Source organism: Lepeophtheirus salmonis, chromosome 2 (assembly GCF_016086655.4).
Source record: "Lepeophtheirus salmonis chromosome 2, UVic_Lsal_1.4, whole genome shotgun sequence".
Taxonomy (NCBI): Eukaryota; Metazoa; Arthropoda; class Copepoda; order Siphonostomatoida; family Caligidae; genus Lepeophtheirus; species Lepeophtheirus salmonis.
Window position 1 is genome coordinate 7,506,811 of NC_052132.2, and position 19,268 is coordinate 7,526,078.

At 30.8% G+C, this 19,268-nt stretch overlaps 1 protein-coding gene across 1 annotated transcript in view; it reads left to right on the plus strand.

Annotated features, from left to right (window-relative positions):
• The window catches only part of LOC121132528 (endothelin-converting enzyme homolog), a 171,150-nt gene extending 156,990 nt beyond the window's left edge, over window positions 1–14,160 (plus strand). Inside the window, exon 6 of the mRNA XM_040727946.2 lies at window positions 13,476–14,160. Coding sequence (XP_040583880.1) covers window positions 13,476–13,972 — 497 coding nt within the window. The 3' untranslated portion in view covers window positions 13,973–14,160. The remainder of the gene's footprint in view (window positions 1–13,475) is intronic.
• Window positions 14,161–19,268: the final 5,108 nt, after the last annotated feature.

Genomic DNA, 19,268 nt, shown 5'->3' on the forward strand with positions numbered 1-19,268 from the left:
ATGGTTAAGTTTATGCTCGAAAAAAATTGGAAAATACTGAAAACTTACTTCCAAAATGGAGAGTCTTCAAACAAAACTGTAAGAAAATTACGTCGGTCGAAATAAAGCGCCTTCCAGGCATTTTGTGAAGCGTGTGCGCGAAACTGGTTCGTTAATGGATAAAACAACGCGTTCCCGTGTTCATCCAGTGCACTCAATCGAAAACAGTGCTGCTGTTGCCGAAAGCGAAAAAACGAGCAAGGAGCTGCCGTTACGGTCAATGGTAAGCGCTATCAGACCATGTTGGAAGATATTTTGTTTCCCTAAATGGAAAAGGAAGACATTGACGACATTTGGTTCCAACAGGATGGCGCTACGTGCCTCACAGCCAACGTTACAGTGGATCTTTTGCGCACTGTCTTCGACAATCGCATCATAAGCCGAAACGGCTACGTCAACTGGCCACCTCGTAGCTGCGATTTGACTCTGTTGGACTATTTTTTGTGAGGAAGGATAAATGTTACGCACACCATCCAAAGACGATTGACGATTTGAAACTCGAAATTGGAGTCTCCATTGCAGCTATTTGAAAAATCGAAAATGTATTGAAAAATTGGGTCGACAGAATGGGCTACTGTAAGGCCAGCGACGGCGGCCATATGAATAAAGTCGTGTTCCATTATTAGCCGGAATGTTAAGGCTTTCAAATAAATAAAAAATTATTGAAAAATATTTATTCACCTTTTTTTTGATAGCAATATCAAAAAGAAAAAGTTGTGTAGGCCACTCTTTATTAAAATGTTCATCAACAGTCTAGTCTACATCTATGCAAAATCATATTTACTTTCAATAGAATAAAACTTTTTTTTTTAAATTTGAATATTGATTCAAAACTTTTTACTTATACAAATGTTATTTTAACTTTTATAAAAAGAATGTTTAATTAAAAAGAATCAAGAGATTGAAGTAAAAAAGTCATTAATAAATTTCATCAAAGTTATTATTTTTTTCCGTTTTGCTTTATAACTTCATAAATCCATAATTAAAATATACTAAGTATACTATATCGAACTTTCACATAGAGTATTTTATGAAAATTTAGAGGATTTTTCATTGGGTAGTTGTACAAGCTTAGACTGTATTGTTATTTATGACAACACAAAATGAGTTCCAAATAATTAAAATTTGAGATTTTTCTAATAAGATGTGATTTATTTTCTTAGATATTTATTTAAAAAACTACATCAATCACACTCATAATAATGTTTAAATGAGGAAATCCTAAGCATTTTTTAGCTTGTGAGTTTTGTTGTCCCTCACATTCTTCAATGCCTAGAAGTTGAGGACTCAAAAATTAGTACCTTCTTCGAGGCCGTCTAGCCTCAGCTATAAAAGTATGACAATTGTGTACTTGACCATATTGTAAAGAAATGAAAAAGCTACAATTTGATGTTTGTTTTATTTTTGTACGATCAAAATGTCCGAGTAACAAGCAAAACGACAGAGAGTTTGGGATTTCCTCCGCGCACAAGTCAATCCCAAGGAGGAAATTGAGACAGTCAACGCGGATGTCTACTACAAAGCCCTCAGGTATCATGTCTTTCCATGATTGAAGAGCACGTTCCCTAGAGACAACTATGGGTTTACCAAAGGGGTTGCACAAGAAGGTGCAGCATTTTTGTAGGTAGAGCATGTGTGCCTTCTGGCCGGAAGACGTCTTGCTTTCTTCCTCACCCGAAGTGAATCCCTTGGACTTCACTGTTTGGTGAGTCTTGGAGGACAAGACGAACAAGACTTCCCACCCGAATTTTGATACCCTGATGGCCGTGTATACGGAGGAACGACTTGTCCTCAGACTTCATCAATGCCACCTGTGCTTTTGTTCATCCCCGTATTAAAGCACTTGTACCGAATGGAGGGGGAAATATTGAATAAAAAGTGCAGAAAATTGTATAATTACCAACTCTTGGTTGAAAAGTTTGCTAAAAATGACACAAAATGAAAATATGGAGGAGTGAAAACGGCTTTTCAAATTTTCTAATTTTTAGTCCTCCCCCTATTTGTTCTTCTTTGGTAAGGAGATAGATTTTTATTTACTTTCTTCATATCATAGCTGATCACAGCTAATATAATGAAGTGTATAACCTTATGAAACATCCTGACAGTTCCTAAACATTCTTTAAATTTTCAGGGTTACCACGTGAATTTTTGTTGTATTGTTACATACCCAAAATGCTTACAATTCACAACGCTAATAGTGCATATTTTAAAGCTATTTATAAAATTATTTAAATTTTATAATCAAAAATTATATGAAAAAGATATATAATTGGTAGTAAATGAGATCGTTTAGTTCAAAGTAAAACTTTAAATTTGGAATGGTGTCAAAGAGTGGCTATTCTTGCCTCAGTAATTTTTTGCAATACATTTTATTATTATTCAACTCCTTTGAAAATATTTATTTACATATCAGTATATACTCGTTCATCCAAATAAATCATCATCGATCACTGATTTATTACAATTATTAAATTTGAATCTTGATAAGGACCAAAACCATTTTTAAACTCTCTTAAATATTTAGGCTCTAATTAAATCAAGCTTTTATTATATTTATATACAAATTCATTACTTTTCTAATGAATGGCTTTAGTAATTTGTATCTGGGTTTTTATAAGTACAGTACATTTGTGTTGCATGTTGTTTAAAAATTAAAAAAGGAAAAACGGTTCATGCGTGAGCTTATTCTTTTTTCTTCTTTATTATATAATAGATCGTCGTGTTGTCAATTTTCCCCTCTGAAAGAAGCATTATTGTCTTTATTTGGTATATATTGTTTTCCAAATGTATAATAAAATATAATTCCGCGTACGAATAATATTTTAAATGTAGAAGATTCTTTTCTTTATTGTATTAATTCATTTTTTGCCCTCAAAATCATATAACAGACAGTTGATATAAAAATGGGTCTTAATTGCACAGTACTATTTATCTTGGTTCTGCCTTTTCCTCGCAGTTATTTATTCCTTACAAAAAAAGTCAATTCTACTTAATTTTTTTATTATTTATAAAATGTGACCTCGCAGAACTGATTATTAGCTGTTTGTGTATATTAAAATTATTTGATCTTATCAAAATATGGCATATCAATTATAAAAAACAATTGACATATTTGATTAAACTAGAGTTTTTTAGAGCACACTGTACACTGTGTAAGGAAGTTGGATTGTCTTTTTGCTGACTATAAACTAAGCTCATCTGAAGGATGAAAGAACTATGGACAAGAGATAAATCAAACCCACTAGGCTTTTTAATGCAAGTGCATTTGGAGTCTGATACATGCAAAGAGTGCCATACACGCTTGGTTGATCTTGAGTTTCATTTAAAATCTTGATTATTCTCAAAAAGCTTCAAAACCAGTTAACACTAGACCATGTTTTGCTCATGGTGGTAACCCAAGGAGTGTTGCTAGCTTTCATCATTTAGGGAGGTATAACTCCAAAAATTATATTAACCCCTTATATAAATAGGTTTATTTTATATATATATATATATATATACCAGCAGAGGGCGCTGGCACTGCAGGTCTGATTGGAAGGGAATAGCCACGAAGAATGAAAGTAGAAGAAAAGATCCAAAGAGGTGGATGTAAGAAGATAAGAGGGAGGAGACAGAGAGAGGGATGCAGAAAGAGAAGAGAGAGAGAAGGAGAAATATATAAAAAGAGATGAGATAGAGAGAAGGAGAAAGATATCTACATAGAGAAGTAGGTTTTGTTTCGGTCAAAAGCATCCTTATTGTGACTTCAGAGGTAAAAAAGATACCATGGGAACATGCTTGGTTATTTTGTACGTATACTTGCTAAATTTCAGAATGATTTGTCCACCCATTTTGGATTCCATTTGTTATAACATCAAAAAAGATTTATAAATATATAAAATAAATGCTAAAACTTTTTGAGGGTTAGCAACGCCATTTGTGGTTAACTTGTTTTAAAGAATAATAATTTTTAACATATTCCATAACGATCATTTAGCTTTCACTTTGTCTATTACTCAAAAATCGGATGATAGTAATGGTACAAACAATACTAAATTATTTATATTTTCTTGGGGGAGGTTTTTTTTTTTTTTAACAGGAGTATATTTTTACAAGAAAATTAGATTGTACAAGTTTTTTCAGCATAATTTTGATTAACAAACAAAGAGTCTAATTAATCAAAGCTATTTTTTTTTTTTGGTTTTTGTTTTTTCAAAAGAATAAACACTCTTAATTATCAGATTGTTATTTCTATACGACAAAATTAAACGTTAAATAAGAAAATTCCATGAACTTAAGTATACATACCTATTATATTCCGACTATTACTAATTGTTAGATGTTTTTTCTGTATGCATCATAGGATTTCTTTTATTTTTTTTGTAAATTGGATTATTTCGTTTTCATCTGGTATTAGCCCTTGCTGATTAACCCTATTTTTATTGAAAAGGTGACACGTGAGAAATAACTTTATTTTAACTCATAATGATTTCAATTGTAAATTACAGATTCATAACAATTAACCCCTGGTTTAACAATCTTAGCAAGATTCTTATTTAACCAAAATAGAGTAATTTGTATGGTAAGAAAACTTGACAAACAATGTTAATAATTAAATTTTATATTGAATTTTCTACATAATTTAATGACTGGGAGGCAAACTATGTTTCGCTCTCTTTTTAAGAAGTACATTGTTTACAATGCGTTAATTCATTCACCAATCTAAGTGTGAGCACTTTGTGTAAATGCTTTAATTTATCGATAAGGCTGACTTTGGAAAAAAATATATTTGAATACTAAATATGTAAGTAAGAAACTACGTATTCATGAATTTGATTCTGTTGAAGTTACATAAAAAGTACATAACGCATAACAAATGAATTCATTTTTTCATCTATCTGTGAGTACTGAATCTATTAAAGATTATCTACCTACAAATATTAAATATCATTTTATTTTTCATTCCATTCTTTTTTCTGATTATATTTATTATTTCAGCAAATATCAAAATTTATAAGAATTTTCTTTTATATAAATATGTTGCAGATATTAGACATTGTGCCCGACATAACCCTAACCATACGATTACAATGATTGAATGACATCCAATCTTATAATGGTCTTCATTTTTTGGACTTGACATTTTTGTATCAGTCCTTTTTGATTCGGTTCAGTCTTGGAATTGATCCTTTGAATTTTTCCTATAAATTTCGCTGGTTAGTAAAGGCAAATAAGATACATGATATGTATTAAGATTATTGCAGATATATTGCAAAAGTATTCCATTTTGCATATTTTTACGAACAAAGTTATTGGTTATTTGCAGAGCCACTCAAGAAATCCTGAGCGAGCTCCCACTCATTTTTCAAAGAAATGAGCGCACTCCCACTCAATTACAAATCAATGGCCCTTATTTTTTCGCTCGTATATGTGTATTTGAATTGGACAACTATTTATGATTAAAATTAAATTCAATATATTGTAAGTACATGTGTGCCATACCGTTTGTGACAATCATACATTATTTGCAATAGCTTATAATAATACAAAGATTGGTCTTATGTTCTGCCTTGGGCACAAAAGTTTGGGAACCACTACCTTAATAAACATGTATTTACGAGGTTTGACAAACTATCATCCAATTAAGTATGATAATTAGCTTGAGCTTGAACAAAGTTTTTTGAACGGATGCTTGCATCAGATTTTTATTCTTATGTCATAAGAAAGAGATACCAATGTCCCTGAGGAAACCGATATCTGAGTTTACTTAGAGTGGACGTCAGCATGAGGGGCAAACTTATCTTGAGACATAACTCTAATCGATCATTCTTTCAGTCTTTAAAATTATTCTTTAAGTTCTTTGATGTTATCTCTTATGAGGTAGAAACAGAAAAAATAATACAAACATTACGAGAGATCAATTTTACTTTGTTTAACGACCAACAAGTGGGACTGGACTGGACCTTGGTCCTAAATAAGTACTGACACAACACTAGCCATGACTATATTAGGTTGTACATTAAATAGTATTCTCATTCGTAAATTTGTCGATTTCTTAACTATGAGGAAAGAGTGATCTAAAGAACAATTTTCCTTATAAATTAAATTATTCTAATAATTAACGAGTAAGTAATCAACAACAAATTATAATATAGAAAGTAAATTAGCAGTAATGTAAATTAAATTAGGACAAGAATAATTTATTTGCATTTATTTTGCAAACATATGAAAGATTAGTTCTTATTCTAAATAAACATAATATAGCTGTAAAAAATATGACTTGCCAATATGTCAGAAAAAAAGACCCTAAAATTAACATGAAACAGTTAAAAAACTATTTGGGAAGAGAGTATCTGTTATATGTAGGAAATAAACATAAATCCAACTCCTTATCTGTAACATGATTTCATCGATATTCATGACGGCCACTTTGGGGGCCTAATCAACCATGTTATTTATGGTGTCCATAAATATTTTATCCCATTGAAATTTTTATTCAATATTTGATCCTAAAATCTATCCTAAAATTTTTCGTCCCTAATCGATCAAAAAAAAAAAAAAGAAGCACAAATCTAGCCATTTTTAGTAGATATTTCTTTAATTAAAAAAAAATCCACCCAATTTTAGTAGATATTACTTTAATTTATTTCAAATATCAGTGTTTATCATTTACATCAAGTAGTATTTAACGCAGATGTTATGACTTTTTTGTTCATAGAGCCATTTAATTAAGTTTTATAAGTATGTTTGAAGAAAGTTGTCTTTTTATGTTGTAAAATATTAACATGGCGTACCCAAAAAGGCGTTTCGTTTAATTATCATCCAATTCGTGATGTCAGAGATAATGCTGTATAACCATCAATGTTACTTGTTAGTCTAACAAAAACTTACACTTATAATTACTCAACAAATCTTCATAAATGATTATTTTATGCATAGAGGTCCCCTCTTAAAGAATAAAATAATTAGTATCGGAGGAATGGAAAATAAAGAAACACTATTCAGAATAAAACTACGACAAGTCTCCAGCTTGTCCAATCGTGTATTTATTACAAATGTATTTACATAGATAAATGTCATTTCATGAAAAATTCTTGCAAGGAAAATTTGTTGCAATGATTTTGATACATATATGGATACATTTTAGATTGTAAAAATTACAAGTTGTACATGTAATAGTAGAAAGCGGGTTAATTTATGAAAAATAGGCAAATTAAGTTTTAGTCCAACTTTTCCCGTGACTACATATGTTAGTCAAAAAAAATTGGCTGCCAAACACTCCCACAAAATTACATTTTCACTAATCAATCGTATTTTTTATCTATTTTCAAAGTAATAATTAGAAAATAAGTAATGTCGTGATTATTAAAGCCTTTTATGCTTGAAGCAGTATTTATATAACCTTTTAAGTTAATATTTTACATAAATTTTTAAGGTTATATAAAAGGTCAATGTTCACGAAAAAAGTTCATCTTCTATAATATTTTTATTTTAGCGTGTGTACTAGGGTGTCCAATTTTGTAAGGTAACTTATTAATTAGATCTTATGTTGTATTTTAATGAAAAAAGTTACTTTTCCAACGTTTCGATCTTCAAAAGACGTTTTTTGGGCTCTATATCCATTTGAAAATTACTTTTTTTATCGATATTCTTTATTTGTAATGCAATTAAAAATGTTTGATAATAAATTATTTTTTCTAGAGTGCTTAAAAGATGCCTTTGTAGGTCTAAAATTGAATTGAAACCCCGTCTATTATTTATGTTACTTTTCAAGCCATATCTGATGTTTAGCCACCTCAACATACTAATTGATCTTATAGTTATCTGAAGCATAACTTAATCTTAGTAATTGTTACATATGTCACTATAATCATTAGTAAATAAATTGCATACTTTTTTACTACTACATTTTATTCGTTTGAATTCATTATATAAAATTGTAGCTAGAGAAAATAGTTGGTGGTCGAAGAAATAATATTTCTAACTTAATATATTATTACCAAACAATATATATTCAATAGAGAATAAGACTAACTTTTTTGTATTATGGCTTGGGTAGACAAATAAACGGAAACCATAAAAAAGTTATTTGAAACTTCTATCATTAATTCCAGAAATGATTAATAACTCAGAAACGAATGAATTTATATTCTATAAAAATCAATACGAAAAGAACATCATAAGTGATGAATTTACAAAGAAGATGAAGCAAGAATATAATACGCAGAAGATATTTCATTTTCTGGGCTGGATAATTATCCCATGAAAGTTTCAAATCAGTTATTTTATAATCAAGATTTCTTCAAATAGGTTTTGTGGCACACTGAGGTGCCCTATAAATGTTCCATGGGTGCTGCTAGAAAATAAGCATTTTGACATCTAATTAAATAGTTTAAAAAAGGGGTGTAGTAAAAAAATCAAGATTTTATTTACATTTTTTTTTCATCAATGTTTATCTCCGTGCCAATGAAAACAGCACTTACATGACAGTCAGACTCGACGATTTTCGATACTTTATTCATATTTTCACCGATTGGATTTCTAGAGCGTAGTGCATCTTTGACATCAAAATTACGGGAAAGGAAACGAGGAAACCAACATTGGATGAAATTGACTGTTACAGTATCTGGATCATAAATAGTATTCAAATTTCAGCTGTCTGGCTCGCGTTTTCGCCCTTTACAAATATATGTCGTATTTTCCCAATGTGCTGTCCATCTTTGAACCGCGCTCAAATGAAGCAGAGTCAAACAATCACACAACTTTTTCAATGAAGCCTGTCACTGAACCGCCTGTCATCTAGGTAGTGTTTGGGATTGTCTTATCAGATTATAGCAACATTTCCAAGTACACCTTGACTTGGGATCATAGAGAGTGATAATCCCGTACGACAATTTCAATTTGAATCAAAAATAAGTTGTTTTAGATAGTAATCTTATCGTTCAACCATCATATACCAATCGCACTTGCACAACGCAAAATATATTTTGCATAAGCCATCTATTGGAAAATTATGAGTTACTTTTTACCACAGTTATTGTATCTGACATTTTATTTGTAAATATATTTGAATACATAAAAACCTTTTTTTACAAATATAAAAATCATTTTTTTCTATACTTATTAAAATAGACAAAAGTTATATTAATAATATATTGATTATCTAAGTAAATGCACATTTATTACACTTTCTGCATTGCTAGTTATATAATTCAATTATTTGAAAGGATATATGTAACTTGTACATATGAACTTATATAATTTAAAATTTGTACAAACTAAGATTGTGTTCATCAATACAAACGCCATAGGTCAGGAACATATTCAAATGAATTTGTAAATCAAATGCAGAATAAGGTCGACTGGAGTCTAATGGGTATATTTATGGTTAAATTACTTGTCCCATGAAAAAGGGTTAACTTTTCAAATGTTTCATATTTGTATGTTAGCATTACATGTCTTAGTTATTAGTTTTACCTAGGCAGCACTAGTTTCTAATAAAAATACTTTAGAAAATTACAATTAAGATAAAAAAAGTCAGGTGGACTTTTTGATCTCATGTGTTGGGTTAAATGAATGTATCAGACTTTTTCGCGCATAAATACAAAGTTGATATTTTCAAGAAAAAAGGATACTCTATTTTCATCTTAAGACTCTTACCTACATTTTGATACAAGCTTAATTATGTTTGATCCTACTGCTTCGGGTAAAAATCTATTAATAGAAGGAAACCATTCTAATAATGAATATAAAAAAAAATTATTTTTTATTTATATTTTTTATCGGGGAAACAGCAATATCTAAATTCGAGGAAACAAGTAAATACAGGATATTTATGTAGTAATCGAAAAAAGGAAATTGGAAACAATTTTTGATGAAAATCAAGTATTTGTAGAGAAAACATCCTAAGATCATGAAATTTTAAAGAAAAAACTTCATTTTTTTATTTTCTAGTTTTTTTACTTGTTTAGAAATTACTATGATAATTTTCATGGATAAATAAATACACTTGAGTCGGTAATTTATTTTTATTCGGATAATATAAAAATATTGTAAAAAGTGTAAAATAAAAGTGTAAATAAAAGTTTTTAATAATGTATCTTTTATATGAACTTTATAAATATAAAACGATGGAATTTCATGTTTAAGTCATCATCATATTAAATAATTGAAAAAAAAAAAAAAAATTCGGTCACTCATTTTAAACAAGTAAATCTTCAGTGAATCTTCTTTCCTCCTATATTTTGTGATAAGTCATTGAGAGTAGCCCATGACTCATGATCGACTCTCACTTTGAATTATGTTTCCAATTCTCTTTCTATCCCAACTTCTCATTTAGAAAATCAAGAGTGACTGAAGGAAAATTGCTTAATAATTTATGATTAGTGTTCAAATATAATCTTAAATAGTGGAGCTCCCTATTAATTATTCGAAAAATATCAAAGATATCATCTAAAGAACATTGTCTTGTGAAACAAGTTAATTTTATAGAATATGTTCCCACAAAAAGTGTTTCCAGGATCTTTTTATGGTGTTTTTACACATTATTGACATATCTATATATCAGTTTCATTTTAATTACATTAGCCCCGTTTTTTGGTTAACCTAATTTAAATAGGAAGAAAATCCTTGTTACTCCTAAATATTTATGATTTAATCTATTGAATTATTCTATATAAAAAGTATACCTATGTTTTTTCTCTGCGTTCTAAAAACTTTAATTTGGGTTTTTTTGTCCGCCAATATTTTTTAAAGCATATATTGCCCCTAAAAACATACAATTAAAAAAATATACTTGATTACACTTCTATAGGATAGCCCTCAATATGAGCTATATTTAAGTATTTTTCAAAAAATTATAGCTTTTGAAACTAAAGAGTTATGAGCCGAAAACGAAAATACACTCATTTGATCCCACCCTGACATATCATACAAATTATATAACCTATAAATGAATGTAAGATCAATGGAATACTCAATACTTTTAGTGTACATAAGTTTGGTAGAAGGAGTATTTGCAACTGAGTCCAAGACCAATTTTAGATAAAACAATTTATATTTTATATAATTAAAGGATTTGTTTTACCAATGTTTATCTCATTGCCAATCAAAACAGCACTTACATCACGTGAATTGACGTGACGATTCTTGTGAATCGAGAACGACATCCCACCAAGTACACTTATTTGATACACTCATCAGATTTTATTAAATACTAGCGGTAGTTTCCGGCATTGCCCAGAGTTATTAAGCATACAGACATAATTTTGCTATTATAATATAGAAGATGAAATACCTATTACATTAAATAATCAGTGTTACTCTATGCTTTTAATCATCACAATCATCACGCGCAGTTACTATTTAATTATACGTTCTCTCTTCAAGAATAATAGAATATTAATAAAAGCTTAAGAGAAAAATATATATATAACGTGATTAGCCAAGGAGTATTTTAGTCTCTACAGCGATATTTGGCTGAGCTCAGTTAGACACACTCATTGCTCTACTTCATTTCAAGTCAAATTTATTATTTATTATTTTATATAATGTACTTCGTTATCTTTTCTTTTTTAACATGAACTTTAGCTACACGTGCACGTGCACGTTGTCATAAATTAGTCCACAACTCATATTATTTTCTTAGATCAAGTATTAACGGAGGTATACTATAGAATCTAAAGTGACTTTACGGATAACATACATAAAAAAAGATAAACTTTACTTCTGCTTTGATTAATAGACGCTTAATTAAGAATGGATATTTCTTATTTATAATTAAATTTACTTATATTAAATTATTATCCATTATAGGAATAATAAATTCAGCAATCGTATCTTTATTTAAGTTCCTATATTCAATGCAAATATAGGTGTATATAAAGTTCAAGTTAATATTCGAATGATTAATTCACTTTTTTCTCTATAAAAAGTAGTTAAGCCAATATTATATTGTTATTGGATTACAAATTACCATAAATATATTCTAAACTGTTGCCAAGAGCATGTTCAATAACGTAATATTTCAATATAGATAAACCTATTAAATGTAATTACTATATATTAAAATATTATATTTTTACAATATTTTAAAAATATTAATATTTGTATGCCTAATCATTTAAAATTATGGCAGTAGATAAAAGGTGGTTCTTTTAAACGTTCGCACTTTTTCTCTGGTCTCATCCCATCCCTGTCAATTGCTCCTTATGCTTCCTTACGACAACATACCCCCGCTTTCTTTCAATCAGGAACAAAACGTTTTGCACTATAGTCTCTTTTGTGCAATTTTAATGGTAAAATAGACATCTCATTTTTTGTTTCAAGCGATCAGGTGGATATTTTATTCGTCCAAAAATTACTCGAGCAGGAAAACCCACTGACGATGATTTTCCAAGAGCCTTGTGACCAGAAAGCGGCAAAATCGTCGAAAGTCCTGCTTTGTTGAGGAAATAAACAAAAAAATTGATAAAAATCCAATATATCGACGAATTCGATAGCCAGAAACACCAATGTCAACTGTTCATCGTGTCATCACTGAAGACCTACTATACCACAGCTATTCACTTCGCAGGGGCAGCTTCTGACCTGTTAAATAGGGAGAACAGAATCACATGAAACAAGGCTTTGATCAAGCTAAAACAAAAGGCTCCTGTTAAAGATCTTGTATGGTTGTACTCAGACGAGAAATATTTATGTCAAACCCAGAAGCATCACTTGAAAAACAATAGAAGGTTAAAAATAGTCCGTATAATGCCCCTAGGATCATGAAAAGAATCCATAGTAAGTTATGGCTCATGGCATTGGTAGCAGTGAGGGGCTGTTAAGCCGCCTTTAATCTTCTAAGAGTGCCTGAAAATCAAAGCCAAGGTCTAAATCAATGTTCTACGCAACCTTGGATATGGAAGCAAGACCGAGCATCCTACCAGACCTGCCAAATAATACTCGATTTTCTCGATTCTGGGAATATGGTGTACGTCGCACCGAGATCTTGGCCTCCTAACTCACCCGAATTGAACTCTTTTGACAATTTTTTTATTGGGCAATGTAGAACAGATGTCCAATGAAGGTCCCCAAGGCACCATAAGATCCCTGAGAGCTTGGATAAGGAGGGCATTCAAGACTTCACCCAGTGTAACGTTCAAGAACACAGTGAGACGTTTCCGACTATGTTGTGAACATGTGGTCCAAGCTAAAGGAACATTTATTTAATTGAAAGTCAAATTTATGTTATAATGTTGATTTTTGTGAAAATTTTAATAAAATCAGTTAAGAAGTCAAGTCATAAGAGTCTTATATTTTTTCCATTGCTTGCGAACGCTTAGATGACCCCCCCCTGTTATATAAATGTTTCAAGTTGTGGTGGCTGTTTCTAAATAATCGTTTAATCTTATTGTATATTGTTAAAAATTTTAACATAATAAACAAACATTTAAATGTATATTTTATGCTTTCAGCTCACGAAATAACTCATGCCTTTGATGACTCTGGCATCAAATATGACGAATATGGTTTTTATAAACAGCTCTATGATGATGAGACTGTCAAAGCATTTCGTAAAGAATCGGATTGTATTCGACGACAATACTCTTCATTCCAGTTATCTGGACTTGAAGTTGATGGAAATCGAACACTGGGCGAAAACATTGCAGATCACGGAGGGCTCAAAATAGCTGAAATAGCATACAAAGAATGGAAACAGAATCGTTCTGACGTGGGTCTTCCCGCTCTAGACTTTGTTTCTGATGAACAAATGTTCTACTTAGGCTATGCTCTTCCCTGGTGCGCCTCACATACCAAAAGTCATTTGAAATCCCATGTCTTCAATGATGAGCATGCTCCAGAGAAATTTCGAGTTTTGGGTCCTTTAAGTAATAGTGAGGACTTTGCTCGAGCCTATAATTGTCCTCTTGGAAGTAAGTTGAATCCTAAGGATAAGTGCAAGGTTTGGTAAGATGAAGAAATATGAAAATCAAAAAATTCTAGTATTTAAGTACATATAGTCTTCGATGTTCCAACAACATAAATTTCAACTATATTTTCCCTATACATATTTGTAATTATTTAAATAATATAAATCATTTAAACGTAAAAATATATTTGTATATGTCAAGCTAAAAAATATATACCTGTTAATGACAATTGTGGTATTTTTATGACCAGAAATGAATACAAATTAATAGTTTTCCATCGATATATTCTATATAGAAATATAAAGTGGCGTTGCTTCGTATTTAATTGAACCTTTCCAGTCTTAGTACTGATTCAAAAGACCGTCAGTACTAGAACTCATTAAAAGAAGAAGAAATAAAGTGGAATTATATTATCACAGACCAAAATTTATAAGTTTGTAGTACTTAACTGAACAGTCTTTAGTCTTAATTATGGACCTTGTAGAGCTAATTATTTGAAGTACATATTTAATTTTATATTATATTATGTAAAGTTATTTTTTTATTCTTTTGTGATAAAGTTGTCTTGGAATGAACATTCCTTGCGATGAAATTGCTTAAGGATAAGCTTGTCATGGGATGAACTTTCTGGTGGTGAATGAAGCCAAGTGAACTTTCCGGTGGAGCAAAGTGAACTTTCCTGTATCCATATGGCCCGATTCAATACAAGAAATATATAAAGCTACCCAGTTTTTGAAACCATCTAAGACATTTGTTAATATTTTATTTAACCCTTAGTTACTCCCCTGAGATCTTTGTCCACCTCAAAAGACTGGAAATCCTTTTAATAACTTGTATATTTCATATTTTGACTCCACCTTCTATGTGAATTTCAGATAGATCATATTCTTTTTAACTTTACTCCCGACGAATATGAAAGTCTTTGCATACTCCAAAGCAACAAGTTTACCACACCACATACCATACAATTTTAATATTAGTTAGTTAAGAATGTATTGCTGTTTACCATAATACATACATACATTTTAAAAATAGTACAGGCATGCATTCATTACGAAACTATTCATACATACGGCAAAGAACAAGACCACACAAAGGGATTTTAATATTAAGAAAGAAGCAAAAAAATTAAAAAAAATATGTGATCGAAATATAAAAACAATGGTAGATATAAGAAAAATCATAATAATCGAAGAACAATTAAGCATAAAATAACCATACAAGCAAAAAACACAACATCCAAAAAAATATGAACCTGTGAGCCCCTCTGTATTATATCGATTGAAGAGCCGTTTGGGAGCTATAAGAGCCTATAATCTTTTTAGTAAACCGAGCCAAAAGAGACTGTTCTCTAAAAAAAGCCAAAATTCCCACCACTACTGCTTAAGTCCTTTAACAGGAATTAGTAGTTAACGTTAGATAATATTTTTTCCTCCTTAGAAAATTTTAGTGCCCACAAAATCAATATAAATCAGTCGATGCCCAAATATATCGAGCAAGTCATGTTATATCTGCTCATAAGACTCTGTTATAAGCCCACAATTCTATAAGATATGGTCAGTAGTCTTGTTTGCGATATTGCAAAATGGTCAAATACTCCTCCAGTCGTTGAATAATTTGCCTCAAACTTCCTGATATTTGAATCACTTCTCAGAAGATGTCAAATGTTTGTTCCTTATCAGTTTGATGTTGTTATATGATCCTTCAATTATGTTTCTTTTTCTCAAATAATCACTAAAAGGAACCATAGTTGATTTTTTTTAAGCACCTCCTAATTTTTGACGTAGAAAGCGTCGAGGCTTTCATCCTGAACGGTAACCAGAGCCTTTTGAGACTTTACTAATTACCTAACCATGGTTTAAATAATTATTGAGCCATTTCATAAATTAATAAGGTTGACCATAGAATAGCTGTGCCAATATCAACAGAGACAGTTTGCACTTCCGGAAAATTAAAGTGCCCTCTTATAGGAGTAGTATTTTATATGTTTTATAGTTATTAACATATTTTCAAAAAATTAATAATGAAGGTTTTAAAAAGGGTATTTCATGAGCTCTTAATATTTATCTTCCCGAACGATGAATGTGATAAAGTTAAATGAAAGGAGAGTGAGAGATATGTAAGGTTATATAACCTAAGCATTTTTTTAGTGTGCGATTCTTTTGTTGATGGCAATCTAACAGAGTTATTTTTTTATTTTCTAAATCAGTTATCATTTTTTTTAATGTCTAAGAGAGAACATCAATTCCGGGCAATTATTGAACAATATTTCCATAGTTGGGAAGAGTTGTCTGACTACCAACTGATGTGACACCTTTTTTATATTTATATAATCTTATTTTCCATTTTATTTTCTGTTTATTTTGGAAGAAAGGTTGTGTGATACAGTGAAAAGTAACGACGCTGAGAACAATTTAGTATAACCACGAGTGCATGTGCAGATGAAAGACAGAAATTAATACGGAGGATTTGTTAGGGTGTTATTAATGCAAGTACTCGTTGGACTCAAAGTCGAATTGAGGATAGAAAACGGGGAAAAAACGGAGTAATTCCTGCCTTTGTCATTGTTTGATACAGAGTTGAAGTTGTATTTTTACCATATTTCATTCATCTCATAGTTGCTTTAGCTAATTTAATGAAACGTCGTGACAAAGAGTCATAAAATTGTCAGAGTTATCATATAAATTTTTAGTATTTTTTATTTGATTCCGATTTACATTTCTATGATGTCTTATTCTTTAGAGAACTGACCTTTTCGATAGTAATTTATTAATTCAGAAATAATTTATTCTTTAAATTCTACAAAATTGAATATTATTTTCTCCTATCACTAATTTAAAATATAAAGATAACAGTAAAAAGTATTCAATTATGTTTATGATAACAATAAATAGGATCTAATCAAGTATAATATTCACAAATATGTCTAAGCACCCTTGTGAAGTACCGTGTGTCAAACAAGTTATCCAATGTTTAAAAAAGAGTTAGCATAAGCTTTTTAAATGAATACCACTAAGTCTTATAATGATTTCCCTTAATCTCTGGTGGCGGACAATGTTGTTTATAATCAAAATTATTGGAATGATACAGTTTAATGGAGAATTGTATTCTTCAACCTCGTCTTGTAGCGTCCAGTTTTATACTAACTCTCCTTAATATTGTATACAATGTTGGATATCCCATCAATCCTGGCTGCAATATGTTTTGGCTTTTGGCCATCTAAAAAAAAAACATCTACTCTCACTTATTTAATAAAGTTGAACCATTTTAGAAAGAATGGTAAAACAAAAATTGTTCTTAATAAAAAAAACAATACTGTAATTACTTTTTGATAATTGAACTTTCAAACTTTTTTCGAAGTGTTTCCAAACACCCAAAGAAACCAGAGATATTTAACATTTATATAGGTTTAATTCTGTCTTTTTTCATGTTCAGATAATACTGTTAATAAATGCAATTTTGGCTTATGGTTGATAGCCACTCTACCATGTCATACGTGGCTTATGGATGCATCTTGTTGAGTTTATATTACAAGGTGGTGAAGAATTGGAGGCCCATACTTTTTGATATCATAAATCAAGAGTAATATTTGTAGTTATTTCGTATTTCCCGTCCATTCTTTTTACCTATGGATATCTTGGTCATTATTGGTCATATGGGATCATACGATAAAGAGTTATAAAGGTGTGGGTGTACTCAAATCTTTTTTTGGCGAGTACGGCACTTGGCTGTTTCAAACGTGAATAATCGCGTGTTGAGTATGGATGTCTTAAAGGAAGATAATTGCTGCAATATTTAACGCGTCAAAAGTGACAATGAAAATTGACGATGTATACGGGGCGATACTCTTTCGATTCATGTTGTACAACAGTGGTTTGAGCGATGTTTCCCCTCCCCAATTCGGCCCTCTACTATGAATAACTCAACCATTTGAAGCTGGCGATCAAACACAAGCGGGGTGAATATGAGACAACCTGACAACGCCATGTTATACAAATCTTTCATGAAGCACAAAAAGCTCAAGGAGCTCAGATGGGAAGCTTTTATGTATCCACCCTACAGTCCGGACCAGGCACCAAGTGACTACCAGTTCCTGTTTACAACCAACGCGTTTGGACCTTCTTAGCCAACAACATTGCTTTCTTGGACAAGAGAATGTGGCCACCATATAGTCTAGATGTCAATCCCGTCGAGTTTTCTGTCTGGCTGCACATCGATGGGGTGCCTGTAGTATCTGTCACCGAACGTTGAAGCCATTAAGGCCTCCGTCGACAAAAAGTGGGCTTGCACGGACCCAAACTTTATTCGCAATACTTGCAACTCTTTTCGGAAGAGGCTTGTCGCCATCTTTGAATCCCATGGTGACCGAATAGAATAAATCAATTTGACATTGCCTATGTATCACATAAAGAATAATAAAGATTTTTGTTCAATGTATAATTATAGAATGGTGGGCCATTTTCTTTTTTCTTTCCTAGTCTGTAAGCTTTTCAAGTTTCCACGCGGTATATAATAGCTACATAATAATTTGTGTGACTGCTGGCAGGGGATTGTTAGATATGCTCATTATATCTTAATAAGGTTGTAAATCTGAAGCATTTGAGTTTGCGATTTTTGTAGTTGTTGGCAAATTAAAAAGTGTGTATATCTTCTGAAGACATTATCATTATTCCTTAGGAGAGAACATACCCATACGTGTAATGTGTAACCACGAGTATGTCTGCTCATAAATGGCGGAGAGAAACACAGATTGTTATCATTGTAAGTAACACAAATTCCACTCCGTAAATAATAAATACATATAGGCAGGAATAACTTCGATGTCTATACTCTAATCTAGTCCGAATCGAAAAGAACTTACATTTTTAACTCTTGAGTAAACGCTCATTGTCAATTTGTTTTTTCATAAGTACATGCAAAAGCGATTACTTTATACTTATATGTTATATATTTAAAAATTAAATAATAATCACTACAGCTTTTAAAAAAACCTGTTTAGATTGCCAACTAAAAAAGGCGGCTCCCACTTTCTTGGACATGTTTTATACACCTCTATGCATGCGTAAGCAAATTAGTAAACCAACTTCTTACATATCAAGTTTGCTTATTGAGCAATTAACTCTTCCTTGTTATGTTAAGTAACTTGGTTCCTTTTTGAAGATGCATCTTAAAAAGTTCAGTCAACTTTATGTGTAGAATTATAAATCATAAGCATTTTAGATATGTATATATTTAAATATAAAAGAAACCTAAATTTGTATAGTAATACTAACAAACTGACAAATAGTTGAAAGGAATCCAGCTTGTATATGACGACCTTTTAATAAATTTGTTACG